The sequence below is a fragment of the Pristiophorus japonicus genome, chromosome 21 (genome assembly GCF_044704955.1).
Source record: "Pristiophorus japonicus isolate sPriJap1 chromosome 21, sPriJap1.hap1, whole genome shotgun sequence".
NCBI classification, from domain to species: domain Eukaryota; kingdom Metazoa; phylum Chordata; class Chondrichthyes; family Pristiophoridae; genus Pristiophorus; species Pristiophorus japonicus.
The window spans coordinates 65,297,738-65,318,960 of NC_091997.1; the positions used below are offsets into that span (position 1 = coordinate 65,297,738).

Genomic DNA, 21,223 nt, shown 5'->3' on the forward strand with positions numbered 1-21,223 from the left:
TTGGTCGGAGCATAAACCAGGAAATATTAGGGGCTTGTAAAAAGGGAACAGCAATCGTCATGGGTGATTTTAACTTCCACATTGATTGGACAAATCAAATTGGTCAGGGTAGCCTTGAGGAAGAGTTCATAGAGTGCTTAAGGGACGGGTTCCTTGAGCAATATGTAACGGAACCAACCCGGGGGCAGGCTATCTTAGATCTGGTCCTGTGTAATGAGACAGGATTAATAGACAATGTCCGAGTAAAGGAATGAGTGATCATAGCATGATTGAATTTCAAATTCAGATGGAGGGTGAGAAAGTTGGATCTCTAGCCAGCGTACTAAGCTTAAGTAAAGGAGACTATGAAGGTATGAGGGCAAAGTTGGCTAAAGTGGATTGGGAAAATAGATTAAAGTATAGGACGGTTGATGAACAGTGGTGTACATTTAAGGAGATATTTCATAACTCTCAAGAAAAATATATTCCAGTGAGGAGGAAAGGGTGTAAGAGAAAAGATAGCCATCCGTGGCTAACTAAAGAAATAAAGGATGGTATCCAATTAAAAACAAGGGCATACAAAGTGGCCAAAACTAGTGGGAGGACAGAAGACTGGGAAGCTTTTAAAAGCCAGCAAAGAATGACTAAAAAAAAATTAAGAAAGGGAAAACAGACTATGAAAGTAAACTAGCACAAAATATAAAACCGATTGCAAAAGTTTCTATAGGTATATAAAAAGAAAAAAGAGTGACTAAAGTAAATGTTGCTCCCTTAGAGGACGAGACCGGGGAATTAGTAATGGGGAACATGGAGATGGCAGAAACTCTGAACAAATATTTTGTATCAGTTTTTACGGTAGAGGACACAAACAATATCCCAACAGTGGATAGTCAAGGGGCTATGGGGGGGGGGGGGAGGAACTTAACACAATCACAATCACTAAGGAGGTGGTACTCAGTAAGATAACGGGACGAAAGGCAGATAAATCCCCTGGACCCGATGGCTTGCATCCTAGTGGCAGGGATTGTGGATTTACTGGTTGTAATTTACCAAAATTCCCTGGATTCTGGGGAGGTCCCAGCAGATTGGAAAACTGAAAATGTAACGCCTCTATTTAAAAAAGGAGGCAGACAAAAAGCAGGAAACTATAGACCAGTTAGCCGAACACCTGCGGTTGGGAAAATGTTGAAATCCATTGTTAAAGAAGTAGTAGCAGGACATTTGGAAAAGCATAATTCGGTCAGGCAGAGTCAGCATGGATTTATGAAGGGGAAGTCATTTGCTGGAATTCTTTGAGGATGTAACGAACAGGGTGGATAAAGGGGAACCAGTGGATGTGGTGTATTTGGACTTCCAGAAGGCATTTGACAAGGTGCCACATAAAAGGTTACTGCACAAGATAAAAGTTCACTGGGTTGGGAGTAATATATTAGCATGGATAGAGGATTGGCTAACTAACAGAGAACAGAGTCGGGATAAATGGTTCATTCTCTGGTTGGCAACCAGTAACTAGTGGAGTGCCGCAGGGATCAGTGCTGTGACCCCAATTATTTACAATCTATATTAACGACTTGGAAGAAGGGACTGAGTGTAACGTAGCCAAGTTTGCTGACGATACAAAGATGGGAGGAAAAGCAATGTGTGAGGACACAAAAAATCTGCAAAAGGACATAGACAGGCTACATGAGTGGGCAAACATTTGGCAAATGGAGTATAATGTTGGAAAGTGTGAGGTCATGCACTTTGGCAGAAAAAAAATCAAAGAGCAAGTTATAATTTAAATGGAGAAAGATTGCAACGTGCAGCAGTATAGCAGGACCCGGGGGTACTTGTGCATGAAACACAAAAGGTTAGTATGCAGGTACAGCAAGTGATTAGGAAGGCCAATGGAATCTTGGCCTTTATTGCAAAGGGGATCGAGTACAAAAGCAGGGAAGTCTTGCTGCAGTTATACAGGGTATTGGTCAGGCTACACCTAGAATACTGCGTGCAGTTTTGGTTTCCATATTTACGAAAGAATATACTTGCTTTGGAGGCAGTTCAGAGAAGGTTCACTAGGTTGATTCCGGAGATGAGGGGGTTGACTTATGAGGACAGGTTGAGTAGGTTGGGCCTCGACTCATTGGAATTCAGAAGATTGAGAGGTGATCTTATCGAAACGAATAAGATTATGAGGGGGTTTGTCAAGGTGGATGCAGAGAGGATGTTTCCACTGATGGGGGAGACTAGAACTAGTCGGCACGATCTTAGAATAAGGGGTCGCCCATTTAAAACTGAGATGAGAAGAACTTTCTTTTCTGAGAGGGTTCTGGCTCTGTGGAATTCACTGTCTCAGAGAGCTGTGGAAGCTGGGACATTGAATAAATTTAAGACAGAGATAGACAGTTTCTTAACTGATAAGGGAATAAGGGGTTATGGCGAGCGGGCGGGGAAGTGGACCTGAGTCTATGATCAAAGCAGCCATGATCGTATTAAATGGCGGAGCAGACTCGAGGGGCCATATGGCCTACTCGTGCTCGTATTTCTTATGTTCTTATGTAAGGCTGTCTTCCATTGTCAAACTTGGATAGTCCCTCCTGTAGAGGGTGTATATATATATATATAATATATACACATATTTCTGAGAAAAGAAAGTATCGCCAGTGTCTGGGCAAAATTCATACGATAAGAAAATCCTGTTTGTTTTTTTAAAATGGTAACTGCACAATTTGTACGCAAGGATGTGTTTTCGGCGATAAATAATCAATCAAAGCAAAACAACGGAAGCCTTTTCACGAACCAGTACGGTAAAACTTTCATATTCACAATTTCAAAAAAGGCACAAGACGGCACTTCTAATTCCTAAACACCCTTAATTCACCAATTTGTTGATAACACTCAATGAATAACGGGTGCAGCACTTTTAACTTTCTGAGTCACATCCCGAGAGTTAGGATGGGCTTCAACGGGATGAGTAGCATTTCCTCAGACTTCATTTTTCTCATGTTCGCATACCAACAAACATTCTGCTTGTATGCCAGTTAGTGGTGTCAATTTCATCAGTTCAAAACAGACACTATTCAGATCAAAACTCAATCTGAACAAGTTGCACATAAATCATTAATTCCGAAGTCTACTTTGTCGGTTGACCAATGTCATATGCATGATCGGACTCCAGAGACTGAAGGACTCCATTGTTTATCCCAAGACTGGAAAGGATGGACAGCTGTGGAAGGCTTTAGTGTCTGGCACCAAATATTGCAGTCTCCTTCACAAGACCACCATGTGCTTTCATTCAATAACATGTCAGTATATTCTCACCAAGTCTGCATGAAGTGGTAGAAAATTAACCAAAATAATTTGCACTCATGCTGCATCAACAAAACATGTTTTATTTTCTATGACCCATTACTGCCTGTACTCTCAAAAACAGAATTTATAATGTTAAACCACTGACAACAGCAGTAGTTTTTCTGCAACATGCTTAAATCACAATTTCCCTTTGCCTGTATTTATAGGAATCAGCTCCAATACCATTAGAGTATAGCGGTAGCGTGTTCTTTTTTTCTAATGATTCTTTGCAACTTGTCCCCTTTCCAAACAGGCACAACAGGCTCGGCCAACGCTGTCTCCACAACTAGCATTCGCGGTGCTCCACCAGGTGAAGCTTAAGCAAATGGATCCAATGTTGATATTTTGTTTTGTTTCCACATCACTCCATCGGACAAGCCTTGTGCCTACTGCGGTGAGTATTCACATTTTGTTCTTCTTCCCACCCATTTCTTCGAAAGACCAGAGGGAAAATTTATAAATTCACCTTGATTTTTATTCCAATAATTTCTACAGAGGAAAAATTGGGCAGGTTCTACAATGGGTGCGTGATCTGCTCTGCCAGGTTACCAACAGTGAAGTTGAAAGTTACTATTACCGGGAGCCCTCCTGTACTTCACTAATGTTGTTCTACATCATGTCTGAGCAGAGACTGAGAATGTCAGCAGGCTATGGAATGGAAGCCATCATCGTTGAGCCTAATCCTGTTCTCAGTGAATGTTCACACATGGGTACCGCGCACAACAGGAGTCACTGGATAGTGATCAGGATCAGGAATCATGACTGATCTTTTCCCCTCCCTCACCCTGGGGCACCAAGGCCAATGTAGCATCCTAATGGAGGCAAACGGTTTGCATCCCAGCTGAAATCCCCTAATTCAGCACAGACCAAGGATAGATCCTGGGATTTGAGTAATCAGATCATTACGAGGAAACATCTGTCACAAAGCAAGTTCTTTGACAAAATCACAACCTCACGAGAACAGATTATTACATTTTTGAAATGAAAACTGATAACTTTCTCTCCACAATAGACATCCATACAGCATACTTCTGGCACTCTAGGCATCTCATCTCACCGTTTCCTGGTCTTTGGTAGGAATCCAACCATCTCCATTGCTAATTGTAAGCGCTCAAAGTCATGTTTCAGATCCTCCCCCTCTACAGTGAAACTGTCCTGCTAAATTTAAAGAGAAAACAATTTTAAGTTAGCAAACATTATACAAACAACTTGTAAAATCAATTGTCACTCACCCTTCCCTGAAGGCATTGGCTCTTTCCTGGGGTAATGTTGCATAAAATACTCGTCACCCTCTCATGCAAGTGGCAATTCCTCAGGTGAGAACCTCAACAGTGAGCATCAAGGCTGTTTGACTGTAGAGACCATTATAGCAAAGCCCAATCCTATACTCACTCAATATTAACACTTGGACTTCCAGGAACGGTAACAATCAAGTGTGGAAACCCTGCTGACCCTCTGGCCCAGCAGTCTTCAAGTCTTTGGAACAACTTCACTGCTGCCTCGGCCGAGTTCAGCCCAAGAACTGGACCTGGATTCTTTCTGATCTATATCGCTCACATGCTCATATCTGACAGACACAGTGTAGTGAGTAAAAGGCTGAGATCGTAGCTAGGCTTGCCACTGTCTTCCAACAATACGGGATAAAATGCAACAGACTAAAGAATAAGATCATGGCTCAAGCTCTGAAGTTTGCTTCAAAACTTAACTAATCATAAGTCACAGATGTAAACCAAACTCAAGTCTAAACTTTCCCCCATGCCTACCAGGAAGCAAACTGTATCCTGGGAGCATAGGAATGCCACAAAATATGAAATCTTCAAACTATTTGCACAAACTACACTTAATACAAAGTTTGGTGCATAATTTGAAATCGAGGGGTGACTTTTGGGAGTTTTGTCTTGCCCCTGCATTGTACCTACACGATCAATGCCCATTATGAAGGAGCTGAGTCCACCCCCTTCTAAATTTACATGCATCCTGAAATCTGCTGTCAGAGGCAGTTCAAAAGACAAGCTCAGTCCCTATTGGTTCAGCAATGAGACTGACAGTACATTGTGAAAGAAAATGGAGATACTGAAGGTCACAAGATGCACGTAAGCATCGGTCTCCCAGTGATCTAATCTACAACATAAAACCAGCTTTATAGAGCTGATTCGGTGGTATAGCTGCAGGCGACTGAAGTCATACCGGCACGGACCAGTTGGGCCCGTTTCTGTGCTGTAAATTCTATGTAATATATTACGCTACAATATTCCTTATATTAGTTATATATGATATGATACTCACTAGTGTTACTGATATCAAACAGTATTATCGCTATGTTGCAGTGCTGTTGATGGGGTCACTGATGGGGACTGGGAAGTTACAGTATTAATGGTGAATTACAGTATTAACTCTCTCACAGGTCAGGGTGGCCCACAATGTTCCAGGTCGGGGGGATAAAAGAGCAGCACGGGCTCCTGGAACATTGTGGGCCACCCCGACCTGCGAGAGGACACCACTGCAGGTCAAGAGGATAAAAGAGCATCAAACTGCAGTTTCCAGCGCAAGCTGCGACAAGTGTACGACGGTTTCGAAGTGGGTGACTGGGTGATATCAAAACCCAGGTCGCAGTTTGGAGCGTGGGCAGGAACATCGGCGGGGCCCAGGTACAGCGGAGGAGAAGGAAGGTTGAGCAGTAAGAGATCGTGGTGGAAGTGAGGCGAATGTTTTTGAGGTGGAGGAACAGCGAGAGATTGTGGCGGAGGTGCAGTAAATGAGGGTACGGGGCCCAGAAGAGCCGAGGGCCCAGGGGCAGCACGGGCCAGCCCACACTGCGATGTGTGCGCACACTAGGTCCATGCAGCAGAGCAGGTCTCCAGTCGTCCTGTTTAACTCTTGCCACTGGATAAAGGCCTAGCTCTGTCAAGTCCGTGTGGTGGCTGATGTGCAACGGTCACCCCACGTTAAACAAATCCACGCACAGGCATCTTCCACCCTTCAATTGGAGTTCAATACAAGAATATCGGGTCCTTCATTGAAACATCTGTGAAACCATGTGGAAGCAAGTCATCCTCTTTCGAGGGACCGCCATTGATGATGACTGAAGTCATACCTTTTCAACATCTACCAATAATGTTGCTTTGCGGCAGTGATTAGTGTCTCCTGTTTCAGTATCTAACCATTAGGCTGATCAAGGAGCTGTTGGAAATTATGTTACGAGCAAATCAGAGATTCTGACGAAGCAAATGAAGAAATCTCCTCTTTCCAACAGTCCCACACTGAAACCTAGCATAAGGAAATACGTAAGAGCAATCTTAAGTGGGGAAAGGCCTTGCATCTCTGTTTGATGCTTCATATTTGTAGACGTGCTTCCTAATTATGGCAGAAGTTGAAACAGAAAATGCCAAAAATTACATGCTCTTTCCCTTCACGGCAGATACTCCACCTGAAAGATCACAGTCCGAGAAAAACTGGCAGATGGAGCCTCAGTTTAACATCTCATCTAAAAGAGGGCACCTTCAACAGTGCAGCAATCCCTCAGTGCTGTACTGAAGATCTGGACTACAGATTCAATCCAGAGTGAGGACAGGTTAAGAAAAGCCATGGGTTGCAAAACTGATCGTGTATGCCAGGCATATAGCATTAGCAGCAATTACCCGGCAGTTCAGGGATAAGAGCTAGTGACTGAAGGAAAATACAGAATAGATGCCTTGACAGAGTTGAGATTACTTTGTGGTAAAGGCAAAAATTGGTGGACGGAGGGGAGCGGTTTTGCTAAAATGTTTGTTACTTAGTTTCAATTACCAAAGTTGAGAAATACCTGCCGCAATAGTCACGAGTGGAAAAAAAATCAGTTTCAGATTCGAAGTACTTATGCGTAGTCTTGTTTTAGTTTTAAGTGGCTGTCGATACTTTGCAGTTATGTGTGGGTTGCCCTCATAATACACTGTGCACTGGTGGTTGGACACATTTCCTTTAATGTGGTGCCAAGGAGGAACTCAAGATAAGATTGGGTAATTCTGGGGAAACCACAAAGAACAAACCCACAACAATGCAAATCCAGTGAACACCAAAAGACATGCTCATTTGAATCCATTACAGCACTTAACACCCATGTTGCAGGAGCTCGCTCGTTTGATAGAGTAATCTAAAACCGAGCTTTGAGTTGAATAGTGAAAATGGCTGCTTGATGTCAGTCAGCTGGGAGCACTCTTGCCTTTGGGTAGCTTAGTGTTCAAGCTCCACACCATGACTTTAGCGCCTGATGTAGGGCGACACTCTATTACAATACTGAGTTCATGGGTGCCGTACTTCAGAGACGTTTAATCAAAGATGAAATAGGAAGCCGATAGGGTTGGTTGTGCTGAAGGATGAGACCAAACATGCCTTCTTAACTTTCAGTGATCTTGTGGTATCTAATTTAAATCGAGTATTGCTGGACACGCATGAATGAGTAAGTCTCAAAGATGTTCTGATCGTTAGATCCAGGAATTGTCTCACTGCAATACAACACAAAATTTGTACGATGTTTCGTGTATAATGTTTATATTAGTCATTTTGTTTTTGTTTTGAGAAAAAAATGGGTTCAAGAAATGGGGGCCGATCTTATATTTAAATGCATGAGGGAATATAACAGTTTAACAGCTAGGTGCTCTGATTACTAGATCTGTAGCAATGTACACAGTCCATAAAGAGGGCTTAAGACAGTATTTTCACATCTTTAGTTCTGAAAAGATTGACAGCAGCTGTATTACAGTGGGTCACAAAGCAGACCTTGCAATGGCTGAAAATAATATCACACTGTTCCTGAGCTCACATGCATTGTACAATGTGGGTTGAAAAAAATGCTTGGATTTATGCAGCACTTTATCATGGGTCTCAGAAACGTCTCAAACAACTTCACCTGCAATTAATTACTTTGACGTGCAGTAACTTTCGTAAACGCTTAAGCCATTCTGTACAAATCTTCTAATTCAAAGACAACGGTCTAAAAAAGTAACCCAAGCTGGCAATCTACCTTCTTACACATCCATATTTGAACAGAATTGACTGCTTTTGTTATCTGTCTCGCTCTCTTTAAAGCTCTTAAGTGCCCAGGTTTGGCAACTTATAACTGCAGTCAAATACATGACGAGTAATGTTATGGTGGAAATATTGCTTCTATTTCCCTTACAGTATTTGAATATAGAATACAACAACAATTTGTATTTATATAGCACCTTTAATGTAGTAAAACATCCCAAGGCGTTTCACAGGAGCACTGAGAGATTAAAAATGACAGATATTTGATCTGTTTACAGCTTTCAGCAATTTATGGGTTTCTATATGGCACGAGTTGGATCTCTGGTTTAACTGCCTGTGAATGAATAGATGATCTGTTGGTGCCAATGCAATACATACCTGTGACTAGTTTAGAGAATATTTGTATCCTACAGAACCTGGTCATTAAATTAAATTCCCATTGCATGAGTGTTAAATGCTGTTATGATTACAATACAAAGATATGCACATTTATTGCTTATTAATTTTTAGTATCAATGTTTGGATGCACATATTACAAAGCATAGTACCTGTAACTGCCTACCACTTGCAGTTTTTGCCTGTCTTTTCTGTTTTTTCTCCTTTCTTCCTCCCCAAAATGTTTTCCTGATGGTACTGATCTCTTTGGCGGGGTATTGTCCCACAGTAATCCTCTGGTAACTTACCCAATGCCTATTGTTCCTGCCTGGACCTAGATATCAAGTGCTGGATAGCTACTTGACTATATCACAGCCAAACCAATCCTGCCCTCACCTGACTGATGCACATGAACAAGGAGGTTAGGGATCAGGACCAGGAACCGTGGCTGATTTTTTCCCTTCCAATCTGCTGCCCTAGCTGTAATGAGCTAACAGAAGATTGTGTATTGAACCTAAAACCTTGATCTTATGTAATTCAGCTAAACACTGTTTTAACTTACTATAAGCATCACAGAAGCTGTTGCTTTCTGTTTTTCATAAAAATCACACAAGATTTGGGAAAACTATGAAGGCCAGTGGGTGAACCAACCTGCACTCGAGTCATCAAATAACTTAAGTCATAAGCAACATCTCTCAATCTTTCCCAGTGGACTAATATTCTATGACACCAGCAGTGTTAAGCTCCTGGCTCAATTAAAGAGAAGCACGGGTTTTAAAGAGCATGCTTTTGTTTTATGCAGGGTAGCAGCTGAAGCACCAAACAATTTGATCTGAAACTGGTCCACATGCCAAACACCAAACACATAAAAATCAAGGCTGACAGAGTTAAAGATTCATGCTACAATTTGAACAAGCAGGCAACAGGCAGAAAGCAAATTCCAGTTGTTTGGTCATTTCTGTAATAAGATCAGTAAAACTGCTCAAGATCATATTTGGTGAATATTTCAAATCATAAGGAAAGCTGAAATGGGAAAAGGCGATTTGACCCCTTCACACACAATATCCAATCTGTCCTATTATGGACTCTTCTTCCCCACTGCTGTCCCGAGATCAATCAATCCCTTTTTAAAGCATTAACTGGTCCACAGTTAACTATTTTTTTCTGATCCATAATGAACTACTTTTTTCTGATCGCCTGTTGCACTAATCATTTCATTACAATAATATTTAATAAAATCACTTTATATTACATACTTAATAAGTCCCATTTTTATCTGGATCTGCTTTAGTTTAACTGAAGGGCAAAACCAATGAGATCCTTTATCCCCTTAAAGTGCTGATGGTTGGAGGAGGACTGCATTGGTCTGGAACAATTCAAAGAATGAAGAATACGGATAAAGATTCTAACACTTCCACTCATTCACTGAACCCTATCTTTGCTGTATTAAAAGTCCTTGTAAGCCAGCAATCAATCCTAAGTGAGACTTTATTGTGCTTAGAGAGAAAAAACCTGCTGCAGCACCCATAACACTGATGTTGACACGGCGCACAAGTACAACATTTGGAAGCTATTACAAGAAATGACCAAAAAGGATCAAGCAGACCTGGCAGTCAACGTGTTTTCAACCACAAGGAAAACAGGGTGTTGTTCCTCTGTACTGCACTGATCGAATGGGCTAAGTTGTGTAACTACTTCTGTAGCCAGCAATGCAGACCACACTCTGCGACGTCAACCTGTCATTTTGCAGGCATCACTTTCACAAGCTACAAGATTTGGTGGATCGGAGGGGCAAACAGAAGATTGAAATGCAGTATATTCCTTTTTATCCAAGAAAAAGATGTATATAAATATATTTGAACCGTAACTCTTTTCCAATTACATAATCTAGAATGACTAATTTTGAGTTGTTATTGATCAGATTAAAGTCCCAAATGTTTCTGGAAAACTGGCAGTGTTTGACAATTATCCCTGTGCTTTTCTTGTGGATGTGCAGAGATGGATCGGCATCTCACCACTGGCAACACAAAACTTAAATACTAACCGGCTCGGAATCATAGTAATCATCCCAGGTCTGTCGGAGTGGTTTCTTTGTCATCTGAGAAAGCAAGGTAAATGGTGTTAGGAAGCGCATACATCTCCAGCAACCTTCACAAGGATGGCTCAGGATGCATATCCAGCAGTTAAGCTCAAGACAAACCTGTGTCACTCTCAACAAGAACCAATTCCCTTCATCCAACAACATAGCATTTTTTTTCTAAAACTGTACTGCAAAAAATCTCAAATAATCTTGAAGTAATGATCTCTCCATCTGCATTGCAAGTATATGCAATCATCAACCAATTACATTGTGAATGTTCAAACAACTTCAGTAATTAGTTCCAACTGTAAAGGAAGATTTTCATGTCCAATTTTCATCTTCATGAATAATGGTGTTCATCCCTGATTAGACTTTTCCCTCCAGCCCCATTAACTCAAAATCTCTCCATACATCTCTCATTTGTAGGTATAGTTGTTAGTATTTTTTCCTTCTAGAAATAGACCTATCTGCAGAATAAAAAAATCATATGTACTGGAATGCATCTCAAGGGTATCTTATAATACATCACAAGCTTCTGTTAATTATTAGTGGGGCAAAATTTGGACTTGTGTATGCAGTTTTGTGTTTCCCTGTTAGTTAGGGGACATGTCTTCACACCGTACATGCTTTATAATTTAATATGTATTACCTTACTTTGTGTGTTAACATCCAGCTGCCATTAATGTACCGAGATCCATATGAATGCTATCAAACTGTCTTATGTAAGTCACCTGCCACAGCTTCAAGTCATCAATCAATTTAATAATACTGAAAAAAAATACCTTCCTGGCTATAATTTCTGAATGCAGCAGGTACTTTTTCACAAATAACATCTGCGATGAAATATTCTTTGTACAGAATCTAGCTTTTGGAGCTGACCTGGTTCAAGTAATGGTATTCCTCAGGCTCCAGCAGATGAAAACTCTTTTTCTCTTCTTCACTGGCTCCTGCCAGCAGGTAGTAGAATACATGATAGTTCCTGAAACAGAAATGGCACACATTACAATGTCACTCAGTAAGTGATTGCAAATGAACACTGAAGCTGTGAAGATATGACAAACTTTAAATCAGTAATATTAAAACACAAGTCATGTGTACCATTCCAATAGTAAAGATTCCCTCTATATAAATTAACTCAATTAGACTTGAAATTGTTCATTGTGGAGATGACTCATTGTTCAATCAGGCTCCATTTTATGCACACAGTTGCAGCCTTGATCGTGACCAGCGGTGGTGCAGACTGCATTGATTTTTTTTAATGTCTCAATATTGATCCTCCCAGATCAAGTTAATGAGGGAGAATCTCTATATATCTAAGCGAGAGAGAGCTGCCATTGGCGATGGCACAGATCTTGAATTCTGGGGAAGAGTAACAACCTTAGTTTGAAGCGGGTAAGGTGGAGGATGGTCTCTGTTGGACCACCTTTTGAATCCCTCCAGACAGAGAAAAGGAAGAACCGAGCACGTGGACAACTGACTCTCAGATATCTGAGGAACTAAGATTCTGTGTACCCTTTCCATTCAAACTATTGTAATCTACGTTAATAGGTAATTGCATGTTGGTAAACTGGAGCAAAGTCACTTTAGTCAATACACCAGCGACAGTAATGGACCATGGTACGACTTTCCAACTGAAGTGATGCAGTTCTACTCTCTATTTTCACAACTGGATGTAAATTATCTTGTACACATTAAAATACTTCAGATAATTAAATATTAAATCTTTGTTTCCACATACCAACTTCCTTATACAAAAAAACAAACATAAATTACTACCGGACCCAACAAATACCATTCCTTCTCTGTATCTAGGTCTGGCCTCTGGTGTGTCACCCTTTTACGTATAAAATTTGCTACATTTCAATCCACAAAAAATTAATGAATAGTAATTTCAAGGACTTTTCCCCCAGTGTCTCGCCAGCTTCATTAGCAGGTTAATAATAGCAATTCCTTTTCGAAGAAATGATCTTTTATTTCAACCTTTGAAAGTCCCACTCTTGAAAAGGTTCAAAGGATTATTCAGAGACAAAACCATAGACTGGCTTCAACTTCGACTGCTCATCTGGAAACAACTCCATGAATTTTCTTTTTTTAATAAAATAACATGATGTGGCCTGATTGGGTGGGGACACTAATTTTGCTCCAAATCTTTTAATTTTGGGGGTGAATTTTGTGCTCATGAAAGGAAGTTAGTGATGGAAAATATAGCACAATTTCCCATCACAGATCAACAAACATCCTCCGATCACATACAGCACAAGCAAACGCAAGGTTGGGGCAGATGATTTTATTCTGTTCGATGATAAGGAACTTTACTCTGCATCTAATGTAAAAAATCTGAATTGGGAGTGTTTGTTAGGACGTGTAGCGGGACCTTTACTCTGCATTTAACCCTTGCTGTACATAACCTGGAAGCTTTTGATGGGACAACGTAGAGGGAGCTTTATTGTGTTCCATCAAGCATTTACAGATTCTGGAACAGTGAAAATGAAAAGCAATGAATAGCAGGGGATAGTGGCAATGGAGCTGAGCAAAGACATCATGTTTCAGCATTAATCTCACAAATTAACAAAAACATTAATTTCAATCAGAATGACATCTATATACCCATGCTAAGATACACCTTAAAAATAATTTTGAATTTGTTTTTTTTTTAAATTGTCGATTTCAAATACTCAAGACCTAGTTTATCCCAGAGCCCAACCTTGGCAGAGCCATTTACAAATGCCATTCCTTTGTATGTTTGTGCCAGGGAGGGTGAGCCTCACTTTCCTGTACTGTATCTGGGGATATTCATGTCGTGTCAAATTGGCTCCTGTAACATTGTGCATGCCTCTTACCGTTCATTATGCTCCTGGTTGACCAGCCTCGATTTCTCCAGCAGGTACTTTTCAACATAAGCTCTGTAAAAGCAAAATGATGCGACTGACGAGGTCAGGAAAATCTTCAGAAATACGAGTAATGTCTAAAACAACATGCATTCACTGTAAATACAAAAACTAATTTAACCAAATGTGTTAAAACTAAAAATAGACAGTGCTGGAAATACCCAGCAGTTCCATGGACATTCATTAAATCAAAAGCAGAGAGTAGGGGTAAAGGGTAGTTATTCACTTTGGAGAAATGTAGAAAACGGTGTTCCACAAGGATGGTGCTGGGATCACTATTGTTAATAATTTACATGAATGATTTGGACTGAGCAACATGTAACTATCAAAATCTGCAGATGAGACAAAGTTGGGGGGTGTATGGCTAACACTGGCGAAGAATGCAACATAATACAAGACGACATTAGAAAGCTTGTAGACTGGACAGGTAAATAGCAAATGAACTTTAACAATGTGAGGTGACGCAATGTAGTAGGAAAAATAGAATCATCACCTACACCTTAGAAAATAAGTAACTGAATGGGGTAGAAGAGCAAAGAGATTGAGGGATACAAATGAACAAATACAGGTCTCCATAATATTAAAAAGGACATGGACGCACTGGATAAAGTGCAAATATTATTTACAAGGATGGAACCAGAACTGAGAGATTATAGCTATTGGAAAAGATTGAACATGTTGGGACTTTTTTCTTTGGAAAAGAGAAGACTTGGAGGTGACCTGATTGAGGTCTTTAAAATTATGAATGGACTGGACAGAATGTTTCCACTTGTGGGAGGATCCAAAACTAGGGGCCACAAATACAGGATAGCTCCTGATAAACCCAATAGGAAAATAAGGAGAAATATCTTTATTCAGAGTGGTTAGAATGTGGCACTCGCTACCACAGGAAGTGGTTGAGGCAAATAAGTTGGATGCTTTCAAAAGGAAACTAGACGAGTAATGAGAAAAGGGAATTGATCTGCTGAAAAGCTGAGATGAGGCAGATGGAACTGGAGGAAACAAAGATTAGCAATGTCGATGGAGGTATAAAATTACATAGAGATATTAATAGATTAAATGAATGGGCAAAATTGTGGAAAATGGATTTGAATATAGGCGAGTGTGAGGTCATCCACTTTGGACCTAAGAAGGATAGATCAGAGTACTTTCTAAATGGTGAAACGCTGAAAACAGTGAAGGTCCATAAAGACTTGGAGATAGTTTATTAAAATGTTCGGGACAAGTACAAAAAAATATCAAAAGAAGATAATGAATGCTGGCCTTTATATCTGGAGGATTAGAATACTTGGGGTTCGAAGCCATGCTGCAGCTATACAAGCCCTGGTTAGATCACATCTGGGGCACTGTGAGCAGTTTGGGCACCACACCTTACTTCGGAAGGATATATTGGCTTTAGAGGGAGTGCAGTGTAGATTTACTAGAATGATACCTGGACTCCAAGGGTTAAATTACGAAAAGCGATTACAGAAACTAGGGTTGTATTCCTTGAAATATAGAAGATTAAGGGGTGGTTTGATCAGTGTTCAAGATATTAAGGGGAACTGATACAGGCAGGCCTTTCAGGAGTGAAGTTAGGAAATACTTCTACAAGCAAAGGGTGGTAGAAGTTTGGAACTTTACACACGGCAGCTGATGCTAGATCAATTGTTAATTTTAAATCGGAGACTGATAGATTTCTGTTAACCAAAGGTTTTAAGAGATATGCAGCAAAGGCAGGCATATGGAGTTGGGTCACAGATCAGCCATGATCCAATTGAATGGCAGAACAGGCTCGAGGGGCTGAATGGCCTCCTGTTCTTGTGTGGAGTACAAACACCAGCGCAGACTTGTTCGGCCGAATGGCCTGTTTCTGTGCTGTATATTCTCTGTAATTCTATGGAACCTCACGCTTTAAATCAACTGGCTTTGAAGAAACTCAGAAATGTTTAGCAGGTCAAGTGTGCAACACGTGAAATTCATGGTGATTAATTAGCTGCAAATTAATGTAAATTAGAATTCTTGTGTTAATTGACACCAATTTGATTTGAAACAGTAAATATTGGCTATCTGCTACTTAACACTTCATTGCCACGTAACACTAAGCTCTCTCACTTGCCTGGGGGGAAAAAGTCGAGTGAGATATTTAGGTATTGAGTGATAGGTTAAGCATAATAAATTGTTCAACAGATTGACAGCATATTTTCGAAATAAAAGTTTATCATTGCTTTCATACAATTTTTAAGAATATTTATTACTGAAATTATGATGTTCTCAACATCTTGAACAGACTTGTCACAGAGTATGTAGTCCCATGCTGCAGAATTTGGCCTCGAGATGCTGTCAAAATCCAAGGGGTCTACCTTGAGGTAACCCTTTTCTCCTTAAAGAAGCTACTGTCAACTTGAACTGTTGAACATCATTGTATGGAGGGTACAGCTTTGGGAATCAGAAATTAAGCCCAGTCAACTAACAGTTAAAATTAAACTGCCTGTAAAAGACAACTGAACTCTGTGATTCGACTGAATTCGGTAGGCACAAAATTTGCGACGGCTAAGCTTTTACCCCCGTTTGTTTCACCCAAGCCCAGATGTTGGCATCACGAATGATCAGCAAGGGGGCTGCAGGAGGTTACAGCATCTAATGAATAAGGTGAACACAGATGGGCTTTCCCTACCCTTCTTTCCATATTTGAATAACTATCGCACTTAAAAAAAATGATTCCCCTTTGGGAAGGGGATTGTAGTGGTTGTCATGTCGGTCTGTCAGTACTGAAGGAACAGATGGATACAATAACTGGAGAATGGCTTCATTTTACAGATGTTCACCAAATGAATTTGCTTCCTTGAGAACATACGCCTTTCCTTTCAAATTTGTATCTTGTCTGACAAAAAAAATCAGAAACAATTAATGGTGCTATCATCTCCTGTCTGAAGAGCAACAAAAGGGCAATCAACTCAAAAGCTGTTGCACAGATCTCCAACAGATTTGTATGGGCAAAATCTCAAAAGGATGAACTGCAATCTTTTCAAAGTTGGGTTTAGAATGAAACATCAAGATGGGATTTAAAGTGTCAACACGTCCACCTATACTCAAACTGCAAAATATGGTTTTTAAATAATTGGAACTTCACTGTTCTTGTGGTCGAGTGTGTTATATTATTGATGAACAAAGATGTTGGGGAACAAAGAAATGGCAGACCAATTGAACAAATACTTTGGTTCTGTCTTCACTAAAGAAAACACAAATAACCTTCCGGAAATACTAGGGGACCGAGGATCTAGTGGGAAGGAGGAACTGAAGGAAATCCTTATTTGTCAGGAAATTGTGTTCGGGAAATTGATGGGATTGAAGGCCGATAAATCCCCAGGGCCTGATCGTCTGCATCCCAGAGTACTTAGCAAAGTGACCTGAGAAATAGTGGATGCATTGGTGATCCTTTTCCAGCAGTCTATCGACTCTGGATCAGTTCCTATGGACTGGAGGGTAGCTAATGTAACACCACTTTTTAAAAAAGGAGGGAGAGAGAAAACGGGTAATTATAGACCGATTAGCCTGACATCAGTAGTGGGGAAAATGTTGGAATCAATTATTAAAGATAGCAGCGCATTTGGAAAGCAGTGACAGGATCGGTCCAAGTCAGCATGGATTTATGAAAGGGAAATCATGCTGGACAAATCTTCTAGAATTTTTTGAGGATGTAACTAGTAGAATGGACAAGGGAGTGCCAGTGGATGTGGTGTATTTGGACTTCCAAATGGCTTTTGACAAGGTTCCATACAAGAGATTGGTGTGCAAAATTAAAACACATGGTATTGGGGGTAATGTATTGACATGGATAGAGAACTGGTTGCAGACAGGAAGCAAAGAGTAGGAATAAACAGGTCCTTTTCAGAATGGCAGGCAGTGACTAGTGGGGTACCGCAATGTTCAGTGCTGGGACCCCAGCTATTTACAATATACATTAATGATTTAGACGAAGGTATTGAATGTAATATCTCCAAGTTTGCAGATGACACTAAGCTGGTTGGCAGTGTGAGCTGTGAGGAGGATGCTAAGAGGCTGCAGGGTGACAGGTTAGGTGAGTGGGCAAATGCATGGCAGATGCAGTATAATGTAGATAAATGTGAGGTTATCCACTTTGGTGGCAAAAACAGGAAGGCAGAATATTATCTGAATGGTGACAGATTAGGAAAAGGGGAGGCGCAACGAGATCTGGGTGCCATGGTACATCAGTCATTGAAAGTTAGCATGCAGGTACAGCAGGTGGTGAAGAAAGCAAATGGCACGTTGGCCTTCTTAGCGAGAGGATTTGAGTATAGGAGCAGGGAGGTCTTACTGCAATTGTACAGGGCCTTGGTGACACCACACCTTGAATATTGTGTACAGTTTTGGTCTCCTAATCTGAGGAAGGACATTCTTGATATTGAGGGAGTGCAGCGAAGGTTCACCAGACTGACTCCCGGGATGGCAAGACTGACATATGAAGAAAGACTGGATCAACTAGGCTGATATTCACTGGAATTTAGAAGAATGAGAGGTGATCTCATAGAAACATATAGAATTCTGACAGGATTGGATAGGTTCGATGCAGGAAGAATGTTCCCGATGCTGGGGAAGTCCAGAACCAGGGGTCACAATCGAAGGATAAGGGGTAAGCCATTTAGGACCGAGATGAGGAGAAGGTTCTTCACTCAGAGAATTGTGTAATTCTCTACCACAGAAAGTTTTTGAGGCCGGTTTGTTAGATATATTCAAAAAGGAGTTAGATGTTGCTCTTACGGCTAAAGGGATCAAGGGGTATGGAGAGAAAGCAGGAATGGGGTACTAAAGTTGCAAAAATGATCAGCCATGATCATACTGAATGGTGGTTCAAGCTCGAAGGGCCGAACGGCCTACTCTTGCACCTATTTTCGATGTTTCTATGAGATAAGACAATTTATCCATAATCTTAGACATGGTTGCATCTGGTCTGGCTGTCCACCAACAGTTATGGCTAGCTCACCTAGTACCACTGCTCCCTCTTCCTGGCGAAAACAATTTACAACACCAAGTGTCTCTGGATAACAGAAACCACTCAAATCCTTTTCTCCACACAGCTCCTTATACCACCCCCATCTCATCCAAATCCCACCCAAGAAACCCTTGGGTTTAAGAACATAAGAACATAAGAACTAGGAACAGGAGTAGGCCATCTAGCCCCTCGAGCCTGCTCCGCCACTCAATAAGATCATGGCTGATCTGGCCGTGGACTCAGCTCCACTTACCCGCCTGCTCCCCGTAACCCTTAATTCCCTTATTGGTTAAAAATCTACCTATCTTTGACTTGAAAACATTCAATGAGCTAGCCTCAACTGCTTCCTTGGGCAGAGAATTCCACAGATTCACAACCCTCTGGGAGAAGAAATTCCTTCCCAGCTCGGTTTTAAATTGGCTCCTCCGTATTTTGAGGCTGTGCCCCCTAGTTCTAGTCTCCCCTACCAGTGGAAACAACCTCTCTGCCTCTATCTTGTCTATCCCTTTCATGATTTTAAACGTTTCTATAAGATCACCCCTCATCCTTCTGAACTCCAATGAGTAAAGACCCAGTCTACTCAATCTATCATCATAAGGTAACCCCCTCATTTCTGGAATCAGCCTAGTGAATCGTCTCTGTACCCCTTCCAAAGCTAGTATATCCTTCCTTAAGTAAGGTGACCAAAACTGCACGCAGTACTCCAGGTGCGGCTTTACCAATACCTTATACAGTTGCAGCAACACCTCCCTGCTTTTGTACTCCATCCCTCTCGCAATGAAGGCCAACATTCCATTCACCTTCCTGATTACCTGCTGCACCTGCAAACTAACCTTTTGGGATTCATGCATAAGGACCCCCAGGTCCCTCTGCACCACAGCATGTCGTAATTTCTCCCCATTCAAATAATATTCCCTTTTACTGTTTTTTTTCCCCCAAGGTGGATGACATTGTATTCCATCTGCCAAACCTTAGCCCATTCGCTTAACCTATCCAAATCTCCTTGCAGCCTCTCTGAGTCCTCTACACAACCCGCTTTCCCACTAATCTTAGTGTCATCTGCAAATTTTGTTGCACTACACTCTGTCCCCTCTTCCAGGTCATCTATGTATATTGTAAACAGTTGTGGTCCCAGCACCAATCCCTGTGGCACACCACTAACCACCGATTTCCAAGCGGAAAAGGACCCATTTATCCCGACTCTCTGCTTTCTGTTCGCCAGCCAATTCTCTATCCATGCTAATACATTTCCTCTGACTCCGCGTACCTTTATCTTCTGCAGTAACCTTTTGTGTGGCACCTTATCGAATGCCTTTTGGAAATCTAAATACACCACATCCATCGGTGCACCTCTATCCACCATGCTCGTTATATCCTCAAAGAATTCCAGTAAGTTAGTTAAACATGATTTCCCTTTCATGAATCCATGCTGCGTCTGCTTGATTGCACTGTTCCTATCTAGATGTCCTGCTATTTCTTCCTTAATGATAGTTTCAAGCATTTTCCCCACTACAGATGTTAAACTAACCGGCCTATAGTTACCTGCCTTTTGCCTGCCCCCTTTTTTAAACAGAGGCGTTACATTAGCTGCTTTCCAATCCGCTGGTACCTCCCCAGAGTCCAGAGAATTTTGGTAGATTATAACGAATGCATCCGCTATAACTTCCGCCATCTCTTTTAATACCCTGGGATGCATTTCATCAGGACCAGGCGACTTGTCCAACTTCAGTCCCATTAGCCTGTCCAGCACTACCCCACTAGTGATAGTGATTGTCTCAAGGTCCTCCATTCCCACATTCCTGTGGCCTGCAAATTTTAGCATGGTTTTTGTGTCTTCCACTGTGAAGACGGAAGCAAAATAATTGTTTAAGGTCAAAATAATTGTTTCTGTGTGTCTAAAATAACAAGCACATCTGCATAGCCGCCACTGCCTCCTCTGACTAGTCCTGACCATTAGGTGTCAGCCATGGCTCAGAGATTGCACTTTCGCCTACGAGTCAGATGATTGTGGATTCATCCCACTTCAGAGAGCAGAGCACAACAGCTCGGCTGCCACTTCAGTGCAGTACTGAGGGAGTGTGTGGCACTGTTGGAGGTGCCGTCTTTTGGATGAGACATTGAACCGAGGCACCCGTCTGCCCTCTCAATTTGGCGCAAAAGGTTCCATGACACTATTTTGAAGAGGAGCTGGGGGACTTCTCCCCAGTGCCCTGGCCAATATTTATCCCTTAACTATCAGTAAAACAGATCATCTGGTCATTATCACATTGCTGTTTATGGAAGCTTGCTGTGCACAAATTTGTTGCCACATTTCCCTACATTACAACAGTGTAATTTACACTTCAAAAGTAATTATTTGGTTGTAAAGCGCTGTGGAATATCCGGAGGTCATGAATTGGCTATATAAATGCAAGTTCTTTATTTCCGTCTCCCCTCCCCCCACCGCTATGTGCCTTCTATCTAACAGTATACTCAATATTTCCTTTCTCTGTCGTTTCTCTCCCATCCTCCACTTAGTTCAAGCAGTTCAACCATAATCATCATCATCTTCATAAAGGCCACTGTAGGTTCACT

General features: G+C 41.3%; 1 protein-coding gene across 8 annotated transcripts in view; it reads right to left on the bottom strand.

The window, feature by feature from the left end:
• Positions 1-21,223, bottom strand: part of myo9aa (myosin IXAa) — a 285,885-nt gene that overhangs the window by 120,160 nt on the left and 144,502 nt on the right. For 6 of the 8 annotated variants that reach the window (XM_070864903.1, XM_070864904.1, XM_070864902.1 and 3 more), the window contains exons 4-7: positions 13,609-13,671; positions 11,648-11,747; positions 10,733-10,786; positions 4,367-4,467 (exon numbers count right to left, since the gene is read on the bottom strand). In XM_070864903.1, the coding sequence (XP_070721004.1) occupies positions 4,367-4,467; positions 10,733-10,786; positions 11,648-11,747; positions 13,609-13,671 (318 nt within the window). The remainder of the gene's footprint in view (positions 1-4,366; positions 4,468-10,732; positions 10,787-11,647; positions 11,748-13,608; positions 13,672-21,223) is intronic. The other 2 variants (XM_070864905.1, XM_070864901.1) reach the window with 1 other exon arrangement.